The sequence below is a fragment of the Emys orbicularis genome, chromosome 1 (genome assembly GCF_028017835.1).
Source record: "Emys orbicularis isolate rEmyOrb1 chromosome 1, rEmyOrb1.hap1, whole genome shotgun sequence".
Lineage (NCBI taxonomy): Eukaryota > Metazoa > Chordata > Testudines > Emydidae > Emys > Emys orbicularis.
The window spans coordinates 129,328,230-129,346,735 of record NC_088683.1 but is presented as its reverse complement, the minus strand read 5'-3'; the positions used below and the strand labels follow the sequence as shown (position 1 = coordinate 129,346,735).

The window sequence follows — 18,506 nt, the reverse complement described above, 5'->3', positions numbered from 1 at the left end:
CGAGTTATGCCAGCACAGAATTTGGCCTACTATATTGTGACTGCACTTAACATAGAGGGATATTTTTTACTTATATGTGCCTTTTATGAAGAAAAATCTATCTATTCAACCATCTGTAAAAGTACTTCTTAGCAGGATCAATTTAATTTCTTACAAGCCTTTCTACAATGAGCCATATCTAGCAGGCGTGTAAAGCACCTAGAAATGAACAAGTATAGCAGACTCCCTCTCGCAGGCTGCTTCAGGAAGCCAAAGATTTTGTTTACTAGATTTTCAATAAAAAGATTCACATTAAAAGTCACAGCCTATTGAAATCTCCCTTCATTTCTAATAATGTAACTGAGGCTTATAGATGAGGCAATCTAACAGCTTCTGTTAAAGCAGTTTTAAAAAACACATGCAGAAAGCTCTATTAAGAATTTCTGAAGTATAAATGCTTGTGGAAAGACACCAGGAAACCTTACTTTTGTCTTTGAGCTTCTTTTTACAATTTTCATCTGTGCAGGAAAACCCAGTGGATTTGAAATTAGCATACAGGTTATGACATTAAATACCATTTAACATTATACGCTGTTACTGTTGGAGTCATCAATGAATAATTCCTTACCCTCGGACAAGAGTAAAACAAACATTTACAATTTAAGGGCCCAGTCCTACAAACTTTCACACAAGTACTCCCTACTCACCTGCTGAAGCCAGCAGGATCACTTTCTAAGGGCTCTGGCCTGAGAGTCTTATACAAGGCCTCAGTATTTTTTCCCGCCTGCATGTTTTCACATACATTGTCTCATATAGTACTTATCCCAACAGACTCCTCTTACCATAATACTAGACATGAAATATATTACACTTGTACTAACAACTAATAGTAGATAACAGAATATGATTGCTCAGGTAAGCATAAATCTGCAAACATGGCAGATACTCTGCAAATATTTCAATTGCATTTATTGCAAAAAGGGCATTCTTTAATGTTTTCCAAACACAACAGAACCGTGGTTCATTCACAGTAATGAATGGGAGACCCCTGTGTGCAACTGAACTATGCAAATTATGGCTCAGTACCATAAGTCAAAGGGAGCATGGAAGTTGAGGATGCTTGGCACCTTCCAGGAAAAAGCTCAATATGAGTAATAAATGCAATAAAAATAAACATTAGTAAATTAGTAAGTGAACAAACAAAAATTGCAAGGATAATGCACACAATGTATTTTATACATTCATTTTGGCAACTGAAGTCCAGTTATTTTTATTTATTTTTAGTAAAACAATACTTTACACTAGTCTAGCAAATGAAGCATATTTTACAAAAATAATGGAATCTCAATCTTAAGACTGACTACAGCAGATGTATGTTGCTGAGAAGTAAAGCGAGAGCTGGTCAGAAAATGTCAATTTTTTGTGGCGAATTTTGAAGAAAAAAAATCTTTTTAAAATCCCATAACCTTTTGAGAAAACCCCCATAACCGATTTTTAAAAATTTTCTTTAAAAGGTTTGGGTTTCCAGTTTTTCACTGAGAAACTGGAAAATGTTGACCACAATGAAAATTCTCTGTGAAAATTCAGGTTTAAGTAGGACTCCGATAGGGTTTAAGTGGGACTTCCAAGTAGTGTATGTAGGCCTTGTACACATTCTGAATTTCACCCAATTAGGCCTGCTCTACACTTAAAATTTTTGTCAGCACCCAGGGTTGTCAACTCTCCAGGATTGGCAGTCTCCCAGAATTGGCATTGATCTCCCAGTGACTACTGAAAGCAATCCAGGAGATTTTAATAGGATATTTTAAGAAAATGACATTACGTCATGTTTGGGGGGGAGGGGACAATCTGGAACAGCTTCGGTCAGAGCTGGCAACCCTATCAGCACTGGTCTATTGGTCAGGGGAGTGCTTTTCTTCCTTTACCTCTAACCGACTTAGCTATGCCAAGTCCCAGCATAGATGCAGTTATATAAAAAGTCCTTTTGCTAGTGTAACTTACTCCATTAGAGCAGTAAACTATACTTTTGCAGTTACAAGCTTTGTCCATGGGGTTCTGGGGTATTCCCAGCAAACCCTTTCTAGTGTAGACAGGGCCTCAGAGTTGTAAACACTTGGTCACCTTATTTTAAAGCAAATCAACAACCTATTATTGTAGGTTTTATGATTGCTTTGTGAATACTCGCAGAATATGTTAAAAGGAATAAACATGCTGGCAAAATGTGTAACGAAACTGAGGTTTTAAAACAATGATTCCCTTATAACAATTGACAGAAACAATTATTTAAAACAGGTAAGGCATAACTACAACTGTGCAAGAGAGACCTCTAGAAACCTCTACTTAACCGAAAGCCTCCTTTGTTCTTACCTCTGTCCGTTATTTCAACTTCTTCTCCTTTCATCTTGCACACCAGTTTTTCTTGTAACTTTCTTACTTCTGCTTCCTTCTGTTCCAATTTCTCTTTCAAAGATGCCAGTTCATCCTGTATAGATACATAATCATTTATCCATAAGAAGAACAAGGTTTAAGTTTTGAAGAGGATTTTTAAATATTTTTTTACTATTTAAGTTAGAGATGGTTCCCAACTGAAATTTCACACCTAAGAAGCCCAAGGAGAAGAGCCTCATCTGGTGCAAACTGTTATGGGCCCATTGAAATAATAACATCAGCTGAGAATCTGTCCCCAGAACTTTGAATCTCAACTTTTGCAGCAAAGCTGCTATCTCTATAACAGGACAGACCCTTCCCCTAGGTCAAAACAGCCCCAAACTTGGAAATAGTTTAGATTCAGACCACATTTTCCATGCAAGTCCCATCACCAATTTAAATGTATGATGATTTTTTTTGGGTCTGAATTAAAAGTAGCATTGGGGGGAAAAAGGGGTATTTCTTTTTAGCATGCGTAAATAGTAAAATTAAAGGGAATGAGGCTAAATGCTTCACGGCACTTTCACAGCACTTTGTAGGTTCGAAGTGCTGAAAGTGAAACAGAGTTGCATAATAACTGAATCGTGCTATATTTTGGGCCAACTATTTTATCACATAGTATCTGAACACACGGGGGATATGTATGCTTACTGCATGGGTTTGAAGCTAATAGATGTTGATTTCTCTTTAAATACAGCGTTGTCTCAAAACAGGCCACGAACAGTTTTATCAATACGCACAACTGACTATGATAGAAAATCAATCATAATATAAAAAAAGCAAAACACTCTGAAAAGCAATTCAGACAAAATGAAAGAAAATAAGTCACAGGCAGTTTTAGCAGTAAGGGTCTAAATAAGGAAACCAAACCAAACCAAACCTCATGGACTAGATATTCCATCTAAGCTCACTTTCCATTCTGACAACATAGGATCTGATCACTGCACCTACACAGGTTAGTTCACCTATAACTTACACTTTAGCTGGGTTTGCTATTGCAACACCTCGGCAGTGATTTGGTTTTGTAAACCAAAATCAAAGAGGGTGGCTTGGATATGGGTCCCATTTCACTGGAAGACTGAACGCTCAGATGGTGCTTGGGGTCAGATAAATGCTTCTGAACTGTATCTACCCCCATACACACTGACCCAGCATGAAGTTTTGTTTCCGAACTTTGGGCCAAATTCTGCTCACCTGAACAACAACATGTCCCTTTGGCCTCACTGGGATTCCTCATGGGAATAGCTGGAATAGGATTTTACCCTTTGTGGAAGCATATCTGATCATTATAAAATGGCATTTGCTCAACTTTCTTTTTAAAAACAAAACTCGAAATGTTTCTATTAAACCCTGAAATGGATACGCTAAAACGTAACATTTGGATTTAAATACCTTCCTGAGCTTCACTAATGATGCCAATGGTTCCAGAAAAAGAGGCTTGATTTTGCATTCCCCAGACACTCCAAACTCGTACTGATTTCAGCGTGGGAGGTCTAGTTGTACAGGGCACGCAGGTTTGGGCCCTACATTCTTCCACAAATGTGTCCCTATCTTAGAATCTTTAAGAGTTTTTAGGTTTCAGAGCAGCAGCCGTGTTAGTCTGTATCCACAAAAAGAACAGGAGTACTTGTGGCACCTTAGAGACTAACAAATTTATTTGAGCATAAGCTTTCGTGGGCTACAGCCCACTTCTTTGGATGCATACAATGGACTCCATTGTATGCATCCGAAGAAGTGGGCTGTAGCCCACGAAAGCTTATGCTCAAATAAATTTGTTAGTCTCTAAGGTGCCACAAGTACTCCTGTTCTTTTTAAGAGTTTTTAGTACAGTAATTGAGATTTAAGTTGGAGTTGCATTCAGTTTCTGATGCAGGGTACTTTCCCCAATTAACTCAAGATATGGTCTGTTAATTTATTATGTTCATAATATTTGAGGAAGTTGATGTATTACAACAATTATTTTCTTGTTTAAAAATACATTAACAAGTCTTTGGTAAGAAGTGTGTGTGTGTGTGTGTGTGTGTGTGTGTGTGTGTGTGTGTGTGTGTGTGTGTGTGTGTGTGTGTGTGTGTGTGTGTGTGTGGCTCAGTAAGAGCTTTTTCTGAATAATGAATGCAAGCTGGAGGAGTGAAAATTACCCCTTTGAAGGGGGATACTTTAAATTTAAAATAAAGTTGTGGGTAAACCACCCAAGCCCTGTGCACTACTGAAATCCCTCTAAAGTCCTATTTATGCCCTAAAAACAATTTGTTAGGAACATCTCACTTCACAAGGTTTAGTTTCTAGTGGAAAGAGCACACTGCATGTCAACAGAAAGTAATCAATAAAGAACACAGACAGCATGACAGCAAGATGCAAGCACAGACCACAAAGCAGTGGTGCAGAAAGGATTCAAAACAGGCCCAATATTACCCACAATCTACTACACCTTTAATATCTGGCATTTTTGCTCCATCCGCTGCTTTTCATACTGCATCTGACCCACTTTGATTTTCATGCTAGAAAGTTTGGCCATTAAAGACTGGTAACAGAGACAGAGGAGTGAGAGAAAACAAATGATAGAAAAGAAACAAGGCTAGATAGCTAACAGAATTCACAACAGAGTTAGATACTTAGAGAAATGGCATGCTAGAATTGCTCAGGTTACTGCTTTCTCTTCAGGGTAAACGTGGATAATGTATAGCCCATTTAAAAGAAAATAATGCTCAGTTTTCATCCCACCCATGGTCCACGCCTTTCTCATTACAAATGATCCATACGCATACAAATATCTAAATAGAATTTAAATACAAAAATTGCTGCTTGCAGCTAGTTAACTAAAGCAACAGTGCCTCTCAGAAATGGGGCTGAACCTGTGGCTCTGATCTGAACTCTCCTGAACTTGTGTGTTGAGATTTGAAATCAGAACCTGATATGAAATTTGTATATGGCCCCTGTCTGTTTTTTTAAATGAGCATCACCCTTGATCTGCAAATTCCCAAGACTTCAGGATGTTTGAAAACCAGGTACAGTTCCAAAATTTGCAGCTTACGCCCATCTCTCCTCTCTTTCCCTCAGTGTAACTTACTTTGGTGGATTTAAGCTTCTTCTCGTACTGAAGTCTTTCATTATCCATCTCTCCCACTCTTAACCGTAATTCATTGATTTCCTGCATCAAACCCTGAGTGAAAGGAAAAAGAAAAAACAGAGAAATTCAATAAACAAAACAGAACAACAGCTCAGCAACCACACATCAGTGGGAAAGTAAAAACAAATCAATACCAAAACCAAAACAAAACAACCCACACACATTGTGCATACAGACACTTCAAAGTTCAAAATTAGGTCAGGACAAATATTCAAGCAATTCAGAGCTCGGTGGACCATCCATGGGCTCCAATTCCAAGTTCCTACATTCCTGCACTGAATGCAGGAGGGAAGCAGGAGTGGAAAAGGTAGCTTTGAGTGGCTGGTGTGCTCCCTATGTCCACAGCTCCCCCACTCCCCCAGCACATTTATAATTCCAGAGCAGCATAAAGAGACCTTCATGCAACTGAGAATCAGACCCATGGATTTCCAGGTTTCCTCCTCAAAGCACCAAATTAATGCATGCAGGCAACAATCAGCTGATTTATCAACTTTTAAGTAAAATAGCAGCCTGATCCTCCACCTCGTGTAGTCATTTATACCTGTGCAAAGTGAGTAGAATGGGCATGTAAAGTGCTACTGGCCTGATTTGGCAGTATTTGACACCCATTTTGCACAGTTGTGAATGACAAGGAAATGGAGCCTCTGTCCCAGGAACTCTTCAATATTCCTATGACATTAGGTCTTGTTTCTGGTTCTCTCTCTAAAATACAAATGGTAAAATAGTAGTCACCCAGAATAAAAACCCTCCGGTTATACAAAATCAAACACTGCCTTCATAAAGGGACTATATAAGCAAGTTACATTTAACCAAGACTACACAACAAGACCAAATAGACCTATTATTGGAGAGCAGTGAGAAAAGATGCCACAATGTGAACCCAAATTATGCTCACCTTATTTGTGCATGTAGTCCCAGCAGATGACATCCTATTATCAATTTTTGTACCTATATTGTCACTGAAATGAATGGGATATTATTCATAGTGTTCCATATTTTTGGTCACATTACGTTAGATGGTATTGCAACATACTCTACCAGGCCGTGAATGCAACTGCCACCAAAAGGCTGAAATTTGTGCAGCACAGAGCTGCATGCCTCATAAGCAACAAACGCTGCTGTGAATGCTGTCACGTGTGTGCTTTGTGAACTCCACTGACTCCCCTTTTGCTTCAGAACCAGGCTCACAATCCTAACCCTAATGGATTGGGATCTGACTTCTACAAAGACTGCCTTGCCCTTCCTGACCTTTCCACAGCAGCTACACTTCATCCAAAGTGATGCAGCTACGGACAAGCAAGTTTCAACATTCTAACATTAGGAGGGGTAGAGCATTCTGAGCAGTGGAATACCAGCTGTAGAACTCTTTGCTAAAAGAGATGAGACTAAACCCAAGGTTGACAGTGTTTCAATCAAGATGCAAAGAAGTATGTTGATGATTAACGCTACGATTTTGACACGGAGGTCAAAGGTGCAGGTGGCGGGGGGACCCACGCAGCTCAAGCTCTCCACCCACACGGGTGACGGGGGGACCCCCACAGCTCAAGCTCCCCACCCCCACGGGCGACAGGGGGGACCCCCGCAGCTCCCAGCCCCAGTGGGTGGTGGGGAGCCCCCACAGCTCCAGCTCCTGTGGGCAGCAAGGGGGGCCCCCAGAGCTCAAGCTCCCCGCCCCCAGAGGCGACAGGGGGGACCTCGGCAGCTCACAGCAACAGTGGGCGGCAGGGGGACTCCTGCTGCTCCAACTCCCCACTGCTACAGGCAGCGGGGGGCCCCCCACTGCTCCCAGCCCCAGTGGGCGGCAGGGGAATCCCTGTCGCTCCGGCCCCCCCCCGGCAGTAGGGTTGCCGTGGTGGGCTCCAAGCCACCACAGGGGAGGACCCCGCAGCTCCTGGCCGAGCCTGACCCCCCCCCAGCTCCTCTCTGCCTTGGGCAGTGGGGGACTCCGCAGCTCCCAGCCACAGGCGGAGGGGAACCCTGGACCTCCAAGCCCCCACAGGTGGTGGGGGGCCCCAGAGCTCCTGCCCCCACATCTGCCCAGTGGCTCCCCATTTTGTCATGGATATTTTTAGTAAAAGTCACAGCCAGGTCACAGGCTTCCATTAATTTTTCTTTTATTGCCCGTGACCTGGCCGTGACTTTAACTAAAAATATCCATGACAAAATCTTAGCCTTACTGATGATTATTAACATCCCCATTTTACACTGAGGCAGAGACAGATTAAGTGATTTGCCCAAGGTCAAACAGGAAGCCTATCGCAGAGCCAGGAACTGAACCCAAGTGTCCAGTGCCTTTACCACCAGACTATCCTTCCTCTCAGATAAACTTCCAAACTGAGCTGTCAAACCTTTTGAGGATTCCCCATCACTCATTATAAATACAATGAATATTGCATCCTTTGTATGTGTTTTTGCAGAGCACAGGGGAAGGAACTGTACTAGATTACGTAAACATCCTCAGGTAGCTGAACCAAGCAGAAATGAGCAGCATGTGTGTTTGGAACCCTCAGCTTCTTTAACACAGAACATTCACCACTGGGCAGAATGTCTCTCCATGAAAGTAAACAAGGCATGGTGTGCTGGAAAATAACAGGTATATTGAACTTGCTGTTTGGCAGGGGAAAACATTTACCTGAGTGCTGAGGTCTGAAAGAAGCCTCTGGCTAGCTTTTTATTTATCATGTCTATTTTGCTAATCTGAGGTTTACACCCTGATCCCCAGACCAGTATTATATTTTGGCTAAAAGTGCATTCTTAAAATGCACTGCAGCAATTGTAATGCTGTTTCACCTGAAAAACACTCAAGAAAAATATATTCGCTTTTTTATGAGTCCTGGAAAACAGGCACAGGAGGATGGAAAAATGACTAAAACCTCCTAGTTTAACAACTTTCAAGCCCCAGACAACAGCATTTATTTATTTATTTTAGCATGGTGCTCAGTTTTACCAGTTTCTATACAAGGTGCTGCAGTCTACTTTCATCCATGCCAGCCAATGACAGGCACCCTTCTTATGGGACAAGCAACCCAACAATTCCATTAAAGGATATTTATGGATAGCTGGAATGACTTACCTTCCAGCCCCTGTTCCAGATGTTCTCCACCTACCTGCCTTTTAGCTAGTTTACTGATTATGCTGTGCTAGATACTCAATGAATCTGAAGATCACGTAGCAATATTTTTATTTCTTAACGAAGATCAGACAAGAAGCAGGAGGCAGATAAATCTTACAGAAAAAGGGTAGAGCGGGGTTGGGGAGTTTAGTCAACTTTTATTATCCTGAACCATGACTGCAACTTAATTTAAGCTATTTCTGTTGGTCAGTGGGTACTTCTGGCAGTAGGGGTTAAATGATGTCCCTGACTGTGTCATTCACTGGGTTCTGGGAGCTCTAGCCTTTAACCTTACTTCATTTGGAAGATGGTAGAACAAGCCATCCTCCTGCCAAACGGGAATCAGGCTTATTATCCAGGACTGAGGAGTCTTACAAAAGCACCCATGCTCTCTGGGAAGCTTAGTGGTACTTCTAATCCAGTATCAGGCAGCAGGTCATTGTTGGGACTGGGGTATTACTGTGACTTCTGAGGGACTGGGTTGCTCCCCTGAATTGAGATACAGTAACAACAGGAACAAGGAGCAGAACGTCACAGGCAGACCAGCCATCTCCCCATTCGATCGACTTTCACCATTTCTTGCCCTCTAGTTTTAGTTAGCAATTGGTGCATAGTTTAATACAGATGTGGCGCTCCCTGGCACTTTGAAGCAGTTGATGCATGTGTCTTTGGAGTATCCACTCTGCAAAACAGATTTGGTGTGAATGCAGGGGAATATCTCCTTACAGAGACACAAATTAATGCCCTTGACAACAGTACTGGATCAATTAAGAAAGCTCAGACCATTTAAAATTGCAAATGTCAATAGTGACTCGCAAACAGAACTGAAGAAGCTGCAACTCTGAACCGGTGGGAAGAAAATATGTTTTTGTGGTTAAAATGATTAAACAAGGAATGGAAAAAAATCTATTAAACTTGCCACATAAAACAGCTCTTCTCCATCTACTACAAAAATTTACAGTTGACTTGAAGGTCAGAGTATATAGCTACATCCCATCCAAGTTAAGCTACCGGAACTAGAAAGTTAATTAAAAGAGAGATCATTCAGAGTCTGTTAACGATCACTATGCTAGTGTACAACTTTATAACTTGGCTCCACCTGGCACTTCCTTACCGATCATCAACTTAGGGATGAAGTGGGACCTGATAGAGCATGTCAGTCTTCTTATAAACATACACAATTAAATACACTGAACTGTACCTTGCTCATGAAAAATGTTGAAGATTTCAATCAAATCCCTGCACCTCTGGCCTTAGATTTGTGTATTGCTTTTATCAAAATAGATCTGGATTTTTGTTGTTGTTGCTAGATGTTTGACTTCAAAACAACTGGCAATTAATTTTGTGTATCTGTAATTGATGAGGTTATTACTTAGAACTTTATCACGAACTGTTTGAGACTGAAAATACCAGAAAAAGAAATCCATCCAATCCTTATTCAAAATCCCTTTAAAAAATTTCTTCCTACAAATTAATTTAATGAAAAAAAACTTTAATAGAACTGTTAAGATGTGCACACAACCTCACTAAGTAATATTATTACTATAAGCCAAGCATTTTCTCAACCCATCCCCTATGGTTAGCTACTCTGTCTTTCTGTGTCATGTCTAATATTAGATTGTAAACTCTTCAGGGCAGGAACCATGCCTTCTTATTTATTCTATCAAGTTCTTCCTACACATTTGGGTGAGGTCTAATTTATAACCATCGTCATTAAAAATATTAGACAGCTATTGGAAAGGGACAAAAAGAATTAAAGAACATCTATGACCACATTTCAAAAACAGAAATATCACCAATATGTTTTGCAGAAGAAAATTTTACAATTCATTTCCTGCCAAAGAGTGTTTTATACGAGATTATACTCCAAATTACATTCCTTTGTCAGTTTTCCAAGGCAGAGAAGTAGGTTTATATAAAATCTTTGCCATCAGCACACATGGGCCAGACCACAACCCTGCACAGATGGGCCGGGGAGGGAGAGGGGGAACAAGCAGCCCCCACAGCCCTGTTATGCATCTACACAGTGGGCAGCCACAATCCTGCTCTTTGCACTCCTTAGCTCTGTTCCCCCTCTTCAGGCAATATAGATTCAATCTGCAGCTCCACCACTGACTTACTGTCTGACCTTGGGCAGGTCATTCAGACTCGGATTTTCAATAGTACCTAACTTCCTCAGGCTCCTTTGAAAACCCCAGTCCATCTGTTCGTGCTTCAGTTCCCTCAACAACTGCTTGTGTTGTCCTTTCCCCCACCCTTTGTCTATTTTATTGATTTAGATTATAAACTTTTCAGTGCATGGACTATTGCTTACAAGGTGCTAGTACACTGGGGCCCCAATGCTGATGGAGGCCTCTAAGTGCTACTCTAATACAAATCAGTGTAACAGTCCACGGTCAGATTACTTCTGGGAACTGGTGATAGTGCTTGCCACATCTGCACCAAATTCACCTGGCTCTTCAGATATGGTGATGTAAAACCACAATATCATCATTAGGCCCTGATCAAACGCCCACTGAGATCAACAAGAGTATGAGTAATTCAATGGACTTTGGATCAAGCCTGGAGTGAAAAGTGAAACACCAATATGAGACTTTTTTTGTGGAACCTGCTCAACTTGTATTTAACCTCTCCTCTGAAAACACACACACAAAAGGGTTAAAAAGATAGCTTGGGCTAGGTGTACATACATGTCCAGAAGAGACAAAGTGCAGCTGTTCTGTTCCAATATTTGGCTCCCCCAAAAACCTATGCAGTTCATACTCCACAGCTTTTTCTTGCACTGGCCTATGGAGGACTTTCCATGGCAGGCCTCAGATGTTGCAGCGTGAGGGGTGTTCAACATGTAGCCTCTTGTCTTTCCACAGCCCGCCACCATTCCGTCCCCCGCTCACAATAATCATGCTCCTAGCATGAGTAATGGGAATGGGTAGCTGCTGGGGCACATTCAGGACATTTTTAGGCTGTGGGACTCATTTCCCCCTGCTGGCACTGGGGGATCCAAACTGCAACCATAGGTGACATTGCACCACTCAGAGATCAGGGGTGCTGGAACAATTTGTATAGTGGGGGTGCTGAGAGCCATTCAACCAAACTGTAAACCCTATACATGATGGAAACCACTTCAAGCCAGGGGGTGCGGTAGCACCCTTTCTCTCCGCCACCCCCCACCCCCAGTTCCAACACCTATGTCAGAGATTCACCCCACAGAGGAGTGTGGTGCTGTTTGAACCCTGAAGGGAGGACAGTTTTAACTTCAAGTTGTGGCTCTGTAGAGTGTCATGTCTGGCTGTAAACACCCCTCCCTAAATAAAACTTCCTCCCATTTGGAAGATTTCAAGTACCGCGAGGTATGTTTACCTAGTTATCCACAACACCACATTTGGACCAAAGTGTCCAGTTCTGGCCATCTTCAAGAACGATATAGTCAAGCTGGACAGAGCACCGCACAAAAAGATGATAGATAGAGAATTAAATGGAGACGTTACTAGAGAACAGAGTGACACAATTGGGATTATTTAATATAGAAAAAAATAAATCAGTACTGATTTATAATTACTTATTTAAATTATTATTTAAATTTATAATTTAAATTAATTACTGAAATTAATTATATATCATAAGCCTTGAAAAGCTACTGTATTTGAGAATACCGAACAGAGCCACTCTAGGAGACAAAGATTTAATTGACGAAGGAAATTATGCAAAAAGAATAATAGGAGGTATTCATTTTAAAGAGAAGCAGTGAACAGCGTAAACTGACTTCCAGTTCAACGGGAAGCAATAGTAGTATATTTAAACAAAAATGGGATGGATGTGTGGGAGTCAATTATTTAACTCAATCAGTAATCAAGTCTGTTTTGTACTTGGGAGTAATCAACTATCTTCTTTGGAGGGCTCAGGACATTTTTGCTGATTGTGCTTTCTTCTGGATATGAAGTTTCTCTGTTTGGTTTTGGTGATTTTGTGCCCATGAAGCTCAAGGGCAGGATTTTCAAAGCACTCAGCATTGGCCTCATTGAAATCAACTGACTATTGACTTCAGTGGGGGTAGAGTTAGGTCAACTATGAGCACTTTTGAAAATTCTAACTCCCCAAAACTATAAAGCACAGATATGCAGATTGGTCACCAAGGCTTTACTGCCATGAAGGGCCAGCTCATAGAACTAGTAAGTTCTGTAATAAAGCAAGCAGCTATGTTGCCTTTTTTTAAAAAAAACAAGCCACATTTTAGTAATAGTTTATTAGTTCTGGCACGGATGTCCTGCAAATAAAACTATATTATTCTTAATCATCATAATTAATAATTGCATTTAAATGCAATTTAAGTTGAATGTTATTTTATTACAGCATCTTTTATCCCCATAAAAGACCATGATTAGGCATATTCGGAGGCATTTAAGAGAAATATTGGTATTAATAGCTACCATGCAGGTAAGCCTTTTGCACAGAGTCTACAGTTGCAGTGCATGGCGTGGAAAAGTCACCTCTTGATCCCCATACTGTAACCTCTTTTCCTGGAACAGTGCTAGTTCCACCTCCACTTTCTCCATCTGTTGTCTGAGTTCTGCTATTACGTTATGGAGTGACTGCAGTGCAGAGGGAAATGAAAGAAGGGGATGACAGGAAAGATTGGAAAAAAGTGTAATCAAAATATAAAGACAAAAAAAAGAGTAAAGCAAAAGCACTGAACGGTCAACCACTTTTGTTACCTGTTTTGGAAAACTTATTTAAGAAACCAAGTGACACTTCCAAGCACAGCCACAGCAGAATTCAGTTTCAGCAATATGTGTTTACTGTGATCATTTGGGTCAAATGTTGCCTCCCAAAAAAATGTTTGCCATTCATACTGTGTTTACCGCTCAGTGAGGTCTTTAGTTTGTAAGGATCAGATCACATTGTATCTTTTGTGTTTTCTATGTAAAGAAAGAATTTCACATTTTACTGTCACGGGGGTGAGTAAAGAATGCTACAAGTTGCGGGAGTTCCAAGAACCAGCCAATACTAACTTGACTGACCCACCACAGCACTACCAATACCAAGAAGAATTCAATCTGCCTGTGCCAGGTGGAGAGCTTATTTCTACAGCACTGGTATGTATGGCACTTGTCTGAACTGGTCAGGTTCACTGCTTTTAGGCAATAGCAATCATTCATATAAAACTGGGATCAGACTGCAGGGAAAAGGCAACAGAACTTAAAGCAAGCTCTGCTCATAGCTCCACAGCAGCTAGATGTCTTTGCTAAAATGATGAATGTTGACATTTACATTATCATCATTCGCCTTCAGCCTCAGCGCACTATTGAAGTTAATGGGGCTGGTCATTCCTCCCAGAATGACATTATTGATTCTTTCTTTCCACAGATTCATTCACGTTTGGAATCCTACCTTTGCAACATTAAGAGTAAGAAACTTAAAGTTTCTCTTTATAAAATCAAAGCTTAAAGTGATCTGCAATAACTTGTGCAGCCACCGGAAGATTGTTGGCATGGCTTAGCTCACCTCTACATGGTGGCTCAATTCACCCTCGCTGTTACCACGCGGAACTGGGCTGGCCAGTTTGAGCCTTGTAACAGAAAGCCACCGTAAAAGAATCATTTTAAAAATTAAAACAAGAAAAGTGAATGTACTGTGCATACCAAGCTGCACGCTGAATGGCTTACCTGCTGGCGAACCTCACCAGAGAGCTCCATCTTCCAAAAAGAAATTAAAAACACACATTTGTTGGGCTCATTATGGGCTTGATTGTGTTAGTCTAGAGGGAAGTGCAGGGCTGGCCCCTCCCCGCCCCCTACTGGGAGCTCTGGGGGGCATTCTGTGTTCAAAAATGATACAGATTTTGCAGTGAAGACAAGGCCAACAGCTCTCCGGAACACAGAGGCAGCATACTCATTTTTAAGTTGCCACTTCTGAGCCCATGTGCAGCCAGAGGAAGCTGAGCCATGGATTGCAATTCTGCCTGCCCCTGATTCAAGCTGTTCATTGGGGGGAGGGCTCTGTATATTCATCTCCCCCTGCCTCCCATCCCTGTGCACCCATGTAAGAGTCTGGCAGAATCCAGTCCTAAGTGAATATCTGCTGGCATTTTGGACAGCTGAGACACATCTCAGACTCTGGGTGAAAAGCTGGCCCCACTGAAGTCAATGGCAAAACTCCCATTGACTTCAATAGGGACAGGATTTACACTCTGACTTGTCAAATGAGTGATATTTAAAAACTCTCAGAGATGTTGTCTGGCTCTCACCGAACATGAGTGCAAAGTCTTTCATTACAAGAGCATGCTTGAATATCTGCCGTGACATACATGAGCCTCGCTCTAAAAGAGTGTGACCTGCTAGTTTGGAACACAGCAAAGCAATGTACCTGTTCATTGCCCCCATGAGCCAGTCCATCTTAAATCCCATTTCTTTCTGACTCAGAATGACTTGAATTTGGAAAGTTATTTTTATAAAACTGAGAGAAAGTTTCAGGTAACTTAAAACCACATGAAGCTCTGAGGATCAGTTCATCTGCTTTACTAACCTCTGTGTCTCCGTATCTGTCTTCGTAGTCTAATCGGTCCTTCTCTACAGCGGTTAGATTCAGCTTCAAATTGGAAATTTCTGCCATAAGGTTCAATTTCTGAGTTTCAAGGGATGTTCTACTCAGAAGTTCCTGATTCAAAATGAAGAGGAACAGAGTTATTCTTCTGAGGAGGAAAAATTACATGCTTAGCACCACATTAAGATAGGCCCCAAGAAAGAGAGAGCAGGAAAGCGGCCTTCCTGCATCTGGAGGCCTCTTGGATAGAAAGGTAGGACTCCTCCTCCAATCTATCAGGCCAAAGGATACCAGCCATAGTTAACCTGGTTAACTGGATGCCTATCTTGAGTGCTGCCTGTCTCTCCAATCAGAACTCAACTTCTAAGCTTAGTTTATCCAGGGATTTTTTCCCTGGAATACCCAATTCCACCCCATTAGGAAAAGGACGTGAATAATGGACATCCCCAGGTCCTGGGCAAATCAGTTTGCTCTAGGCCTGCCAATTCTGCCACTCAGCAGCTATTGAGAGAGATGATCCTTTAACAATTGGTGGCTGTGGGTCGGATGCAGTTAACTTGGATGCATCCAGGATCATGGGTAGTGGGGTGATTGCTGCCAGACCCAGGAAGAGCTGCCCCAACAAACTTGCCAGTTGTCGCAGTTGCCGAGGGCAGCAAGTAGAGTTACAATAAATTAGAGCTAAGAAATAACACCCATCCTACCTAGGGCCTCAATCCAACTCCCTTAGAAGTCAGTGCAGGGACTCCAATGAGAGTAGGACTAGATCCTTACTCTGCGGGATAGGGCTGACATGACTCAGAATGAAAACAATTTTAACAAATAAAATAGACTGTAAACAAGAAAGTTATCACTTTGTCATGTGACACCATGGGTTCCAAAATTTTGTCCTAAACACACTAGTCTGATGGAACCAGACAAAACAGTATTCAGTGCTACATCACAAATCTACTAAGCACGTTCAGCGAGAGAAATGAAATTGCTCTGGCTTCCTCGCAATACCTGCTGCAGCATCTCTTCTGTGGCATTCAGCTTCTCCCTGTGCTCCTCTAGGCAGAACTCTAAATCTCGAATCTTTTCTCCTTGTGCTTCCACCTGGTCAGTAAGTACACTTACCTGTAGAGTACAGAAATATGAAAATCCATAACTACTTCAGATTTATATAGCACCTATCACCCTGCAGGACAAGGAATAAATAATAAGAGGCAACCTCTGCAGTTACAGCACATAAGAGGTGTTCTACAATAGTTATGCTGTATGTGCTGAGGAGGAACATTAGAGTTGCCATGGTGAGTCAGACCATGGTCCATCTTGCCCAGTATCCGGTCTCTGACAATGGCCAATGCCAGAGCTTCAGGGGGAGTGTAAAGAACAGGGCAATGATGGAGTAGATGCACCCTTGTCTTCCACTCCTGGTAGCCAGAGTTTTAGGCTCATCCCAAGCCTGGGGTTGCATCCCTGTCCATCTTGATTAACAAACTTTCATGGACCTATCCTCCATGAACTTATCTTTTTTGAACCCAGTTATACTTTTGACCATCACAACATCCCATGGCAATGAGTTCCACAGGTTAATCATCTGTTATATGAAAAGTACTTCCTTTGGTTTGTATTAAACCTGCTACCTATTAATTTCATCAGGTGACCCCTGTTTTTTGTATTGTGTGAAAGGATAAGGCACAAAGGATAAGGCACAAAGAAAGTAATATAACGCCACTAGCCGTCACCTACAGCCCCCAACTAAAACCTCTCCAGCGCATCATCAAGGATCTACAACCGATCCTGAAGGACGATCCCTCGCTCTCACAGACCTTGGGAGACAGGCCAGTCCTCGCTTACAGACAGCCCCCCAACTTGAAGAAAATACCAGCAACAAAAACACCAACCCAGGAACCAAACCCTGCAACAAACCCCGGTGCCAACTCTGTTCACATATTTATTCAAGGGACACCATCATAGGACCTAACCACATCAGTCACACCATCAGGGGCTCGCTCACCTGCACATCTACCAATGTGATATATGCCATCATGTGCCAACAATGCCCCTCTGCCATGTACATTGGCCAAACCAGACAGTCTCTACGCAAAAGAATAAATGGACACAAATATGACATCAGGAATCATAACATTCAAAAACCAGTAGAACACTACTTCAATCTCTCTGGTCACTCAGTAACAGACCTAAAAGTGGCAATTCTTCAACAAAAAAACTTCTAAAACAGACTCCAACGTGAAGCTGCAGAACTGGAATAAATTTGCAAACTGGATACCATCAGATTAGACCTAAATAAAGACTGGGAGTGGTTGGGTCATTACAAAACCTAAACCTAATTCCCCCAATACTAATTTCTCCCTACTGTTACTCACACCTTCTTGTCAACTGTCTGTAATGGGCAACTCTCATTACCACTTCAAAAGTTATTTTTCCTCCCTTGGTATCCTGCTGTTAATAGATTTATCTCGTTAGACTGACCTCACACTTGGTAAGGCAACCCCCATCCTTTCATGTATTTATACCTGCTCCTGTATTTTCCACTCCATGCATCTGATGAAGTGGGCTCTAGCCCACGAAAGCTTATGCCCAAATAAATTTGTTAGTCTCTAAGGTGCCGGAAGGACTCCTCATTGTTTTTGCTGATACAGACTAACACGGCTACCACTCTGAAATCTATACACAGAAGAGGAAAAAAACCTAAGTTTGGAAATGACTTACTTGCAGAACAAGAGATTCCTTGTCATTTTCCAGACGCGCTAGCCTTTCTTGATATACATCTTCATTACCAGATATATGTCCATTAGTCTGAAAAAGAAATTTAAAAAGTGTGGCTTATATGCGATCATATTGTTAGCATTTTTCATCAATAAAACTCCAAAATAATTGAACCCTACAAACTCCAGCTACATGCAATATTGCTGGTCACTTGAAGAAAGGTTTAAAAAATAAAAATGATGGGCTAGATCCTCACCTGGTGTAACCTGTGGTCACTGGAGCTATGCTGATTTACACCAAGGATCTGGCCCCACAGACCCAACTTCTCTGTTGCTGTAACTCCACTGAGTGCAAGTTACAGTAGCAGAGATTTTGGCCCACTAGGCATCACTTTCAGCATGTAGACTTTGATTAATATAAGAGGAAGCAATAAAGGAAAATAAAAAGACTGTGCTCTCCAAAACCCCACCAAAAGCACTGCTCCTGTTAGCTTTTTAACAGAATTTATTCATTTAACATTAGCATCTCTTCAATTTATTTAAAATAGCATCTGTCACTTTTCTCAAGCAAACTCTCACCACCTGTGATCCCTTGATTCAAGGATGAGCT

The 18,506-nt window shown here is 41.6% G+C and overlaps 1 protein-coding gene across 1 annotated transcript in view; it reads right to left on the bottom strand.

The window, feature by feature from the left end:
• Window positions 1-18,506, bottom strand: part of PPFIBP1 (PPFIA binding protein 1) — a 74,849-nt gene that overhangs the window by 44,672 nt on the left and 11,671 nt on the right. The window contains exons 3-8 of the mRNA XM_065403735.1: window positions 17,901-17,987; window positions 16,188-16,301; window positions 15,168-15,299; window positions 5,474-5,566; window positions 2,347-2,461; window positions 465-497 (exon numbers count right to left, since the gene is read on the bottom strand). Of these exons, the coding sequence (XP_065259807.1) occupies window positions 465-497; window positions 2,347-2,461; window positions 5,474-5,566; window positions 15,168-15,299; window positions 16,188-16,301; window positions 17,901-17,987 (574 nt within the window). The remainder of the gene's footprint in view (window positions 1-464; window positions 498-2,346; window positions 2,462-5,473; window positions 5,567-15,167; window positions 15,300-16,187; window positions 16,302-17,900; window positions 17,988-18,506) is intronic.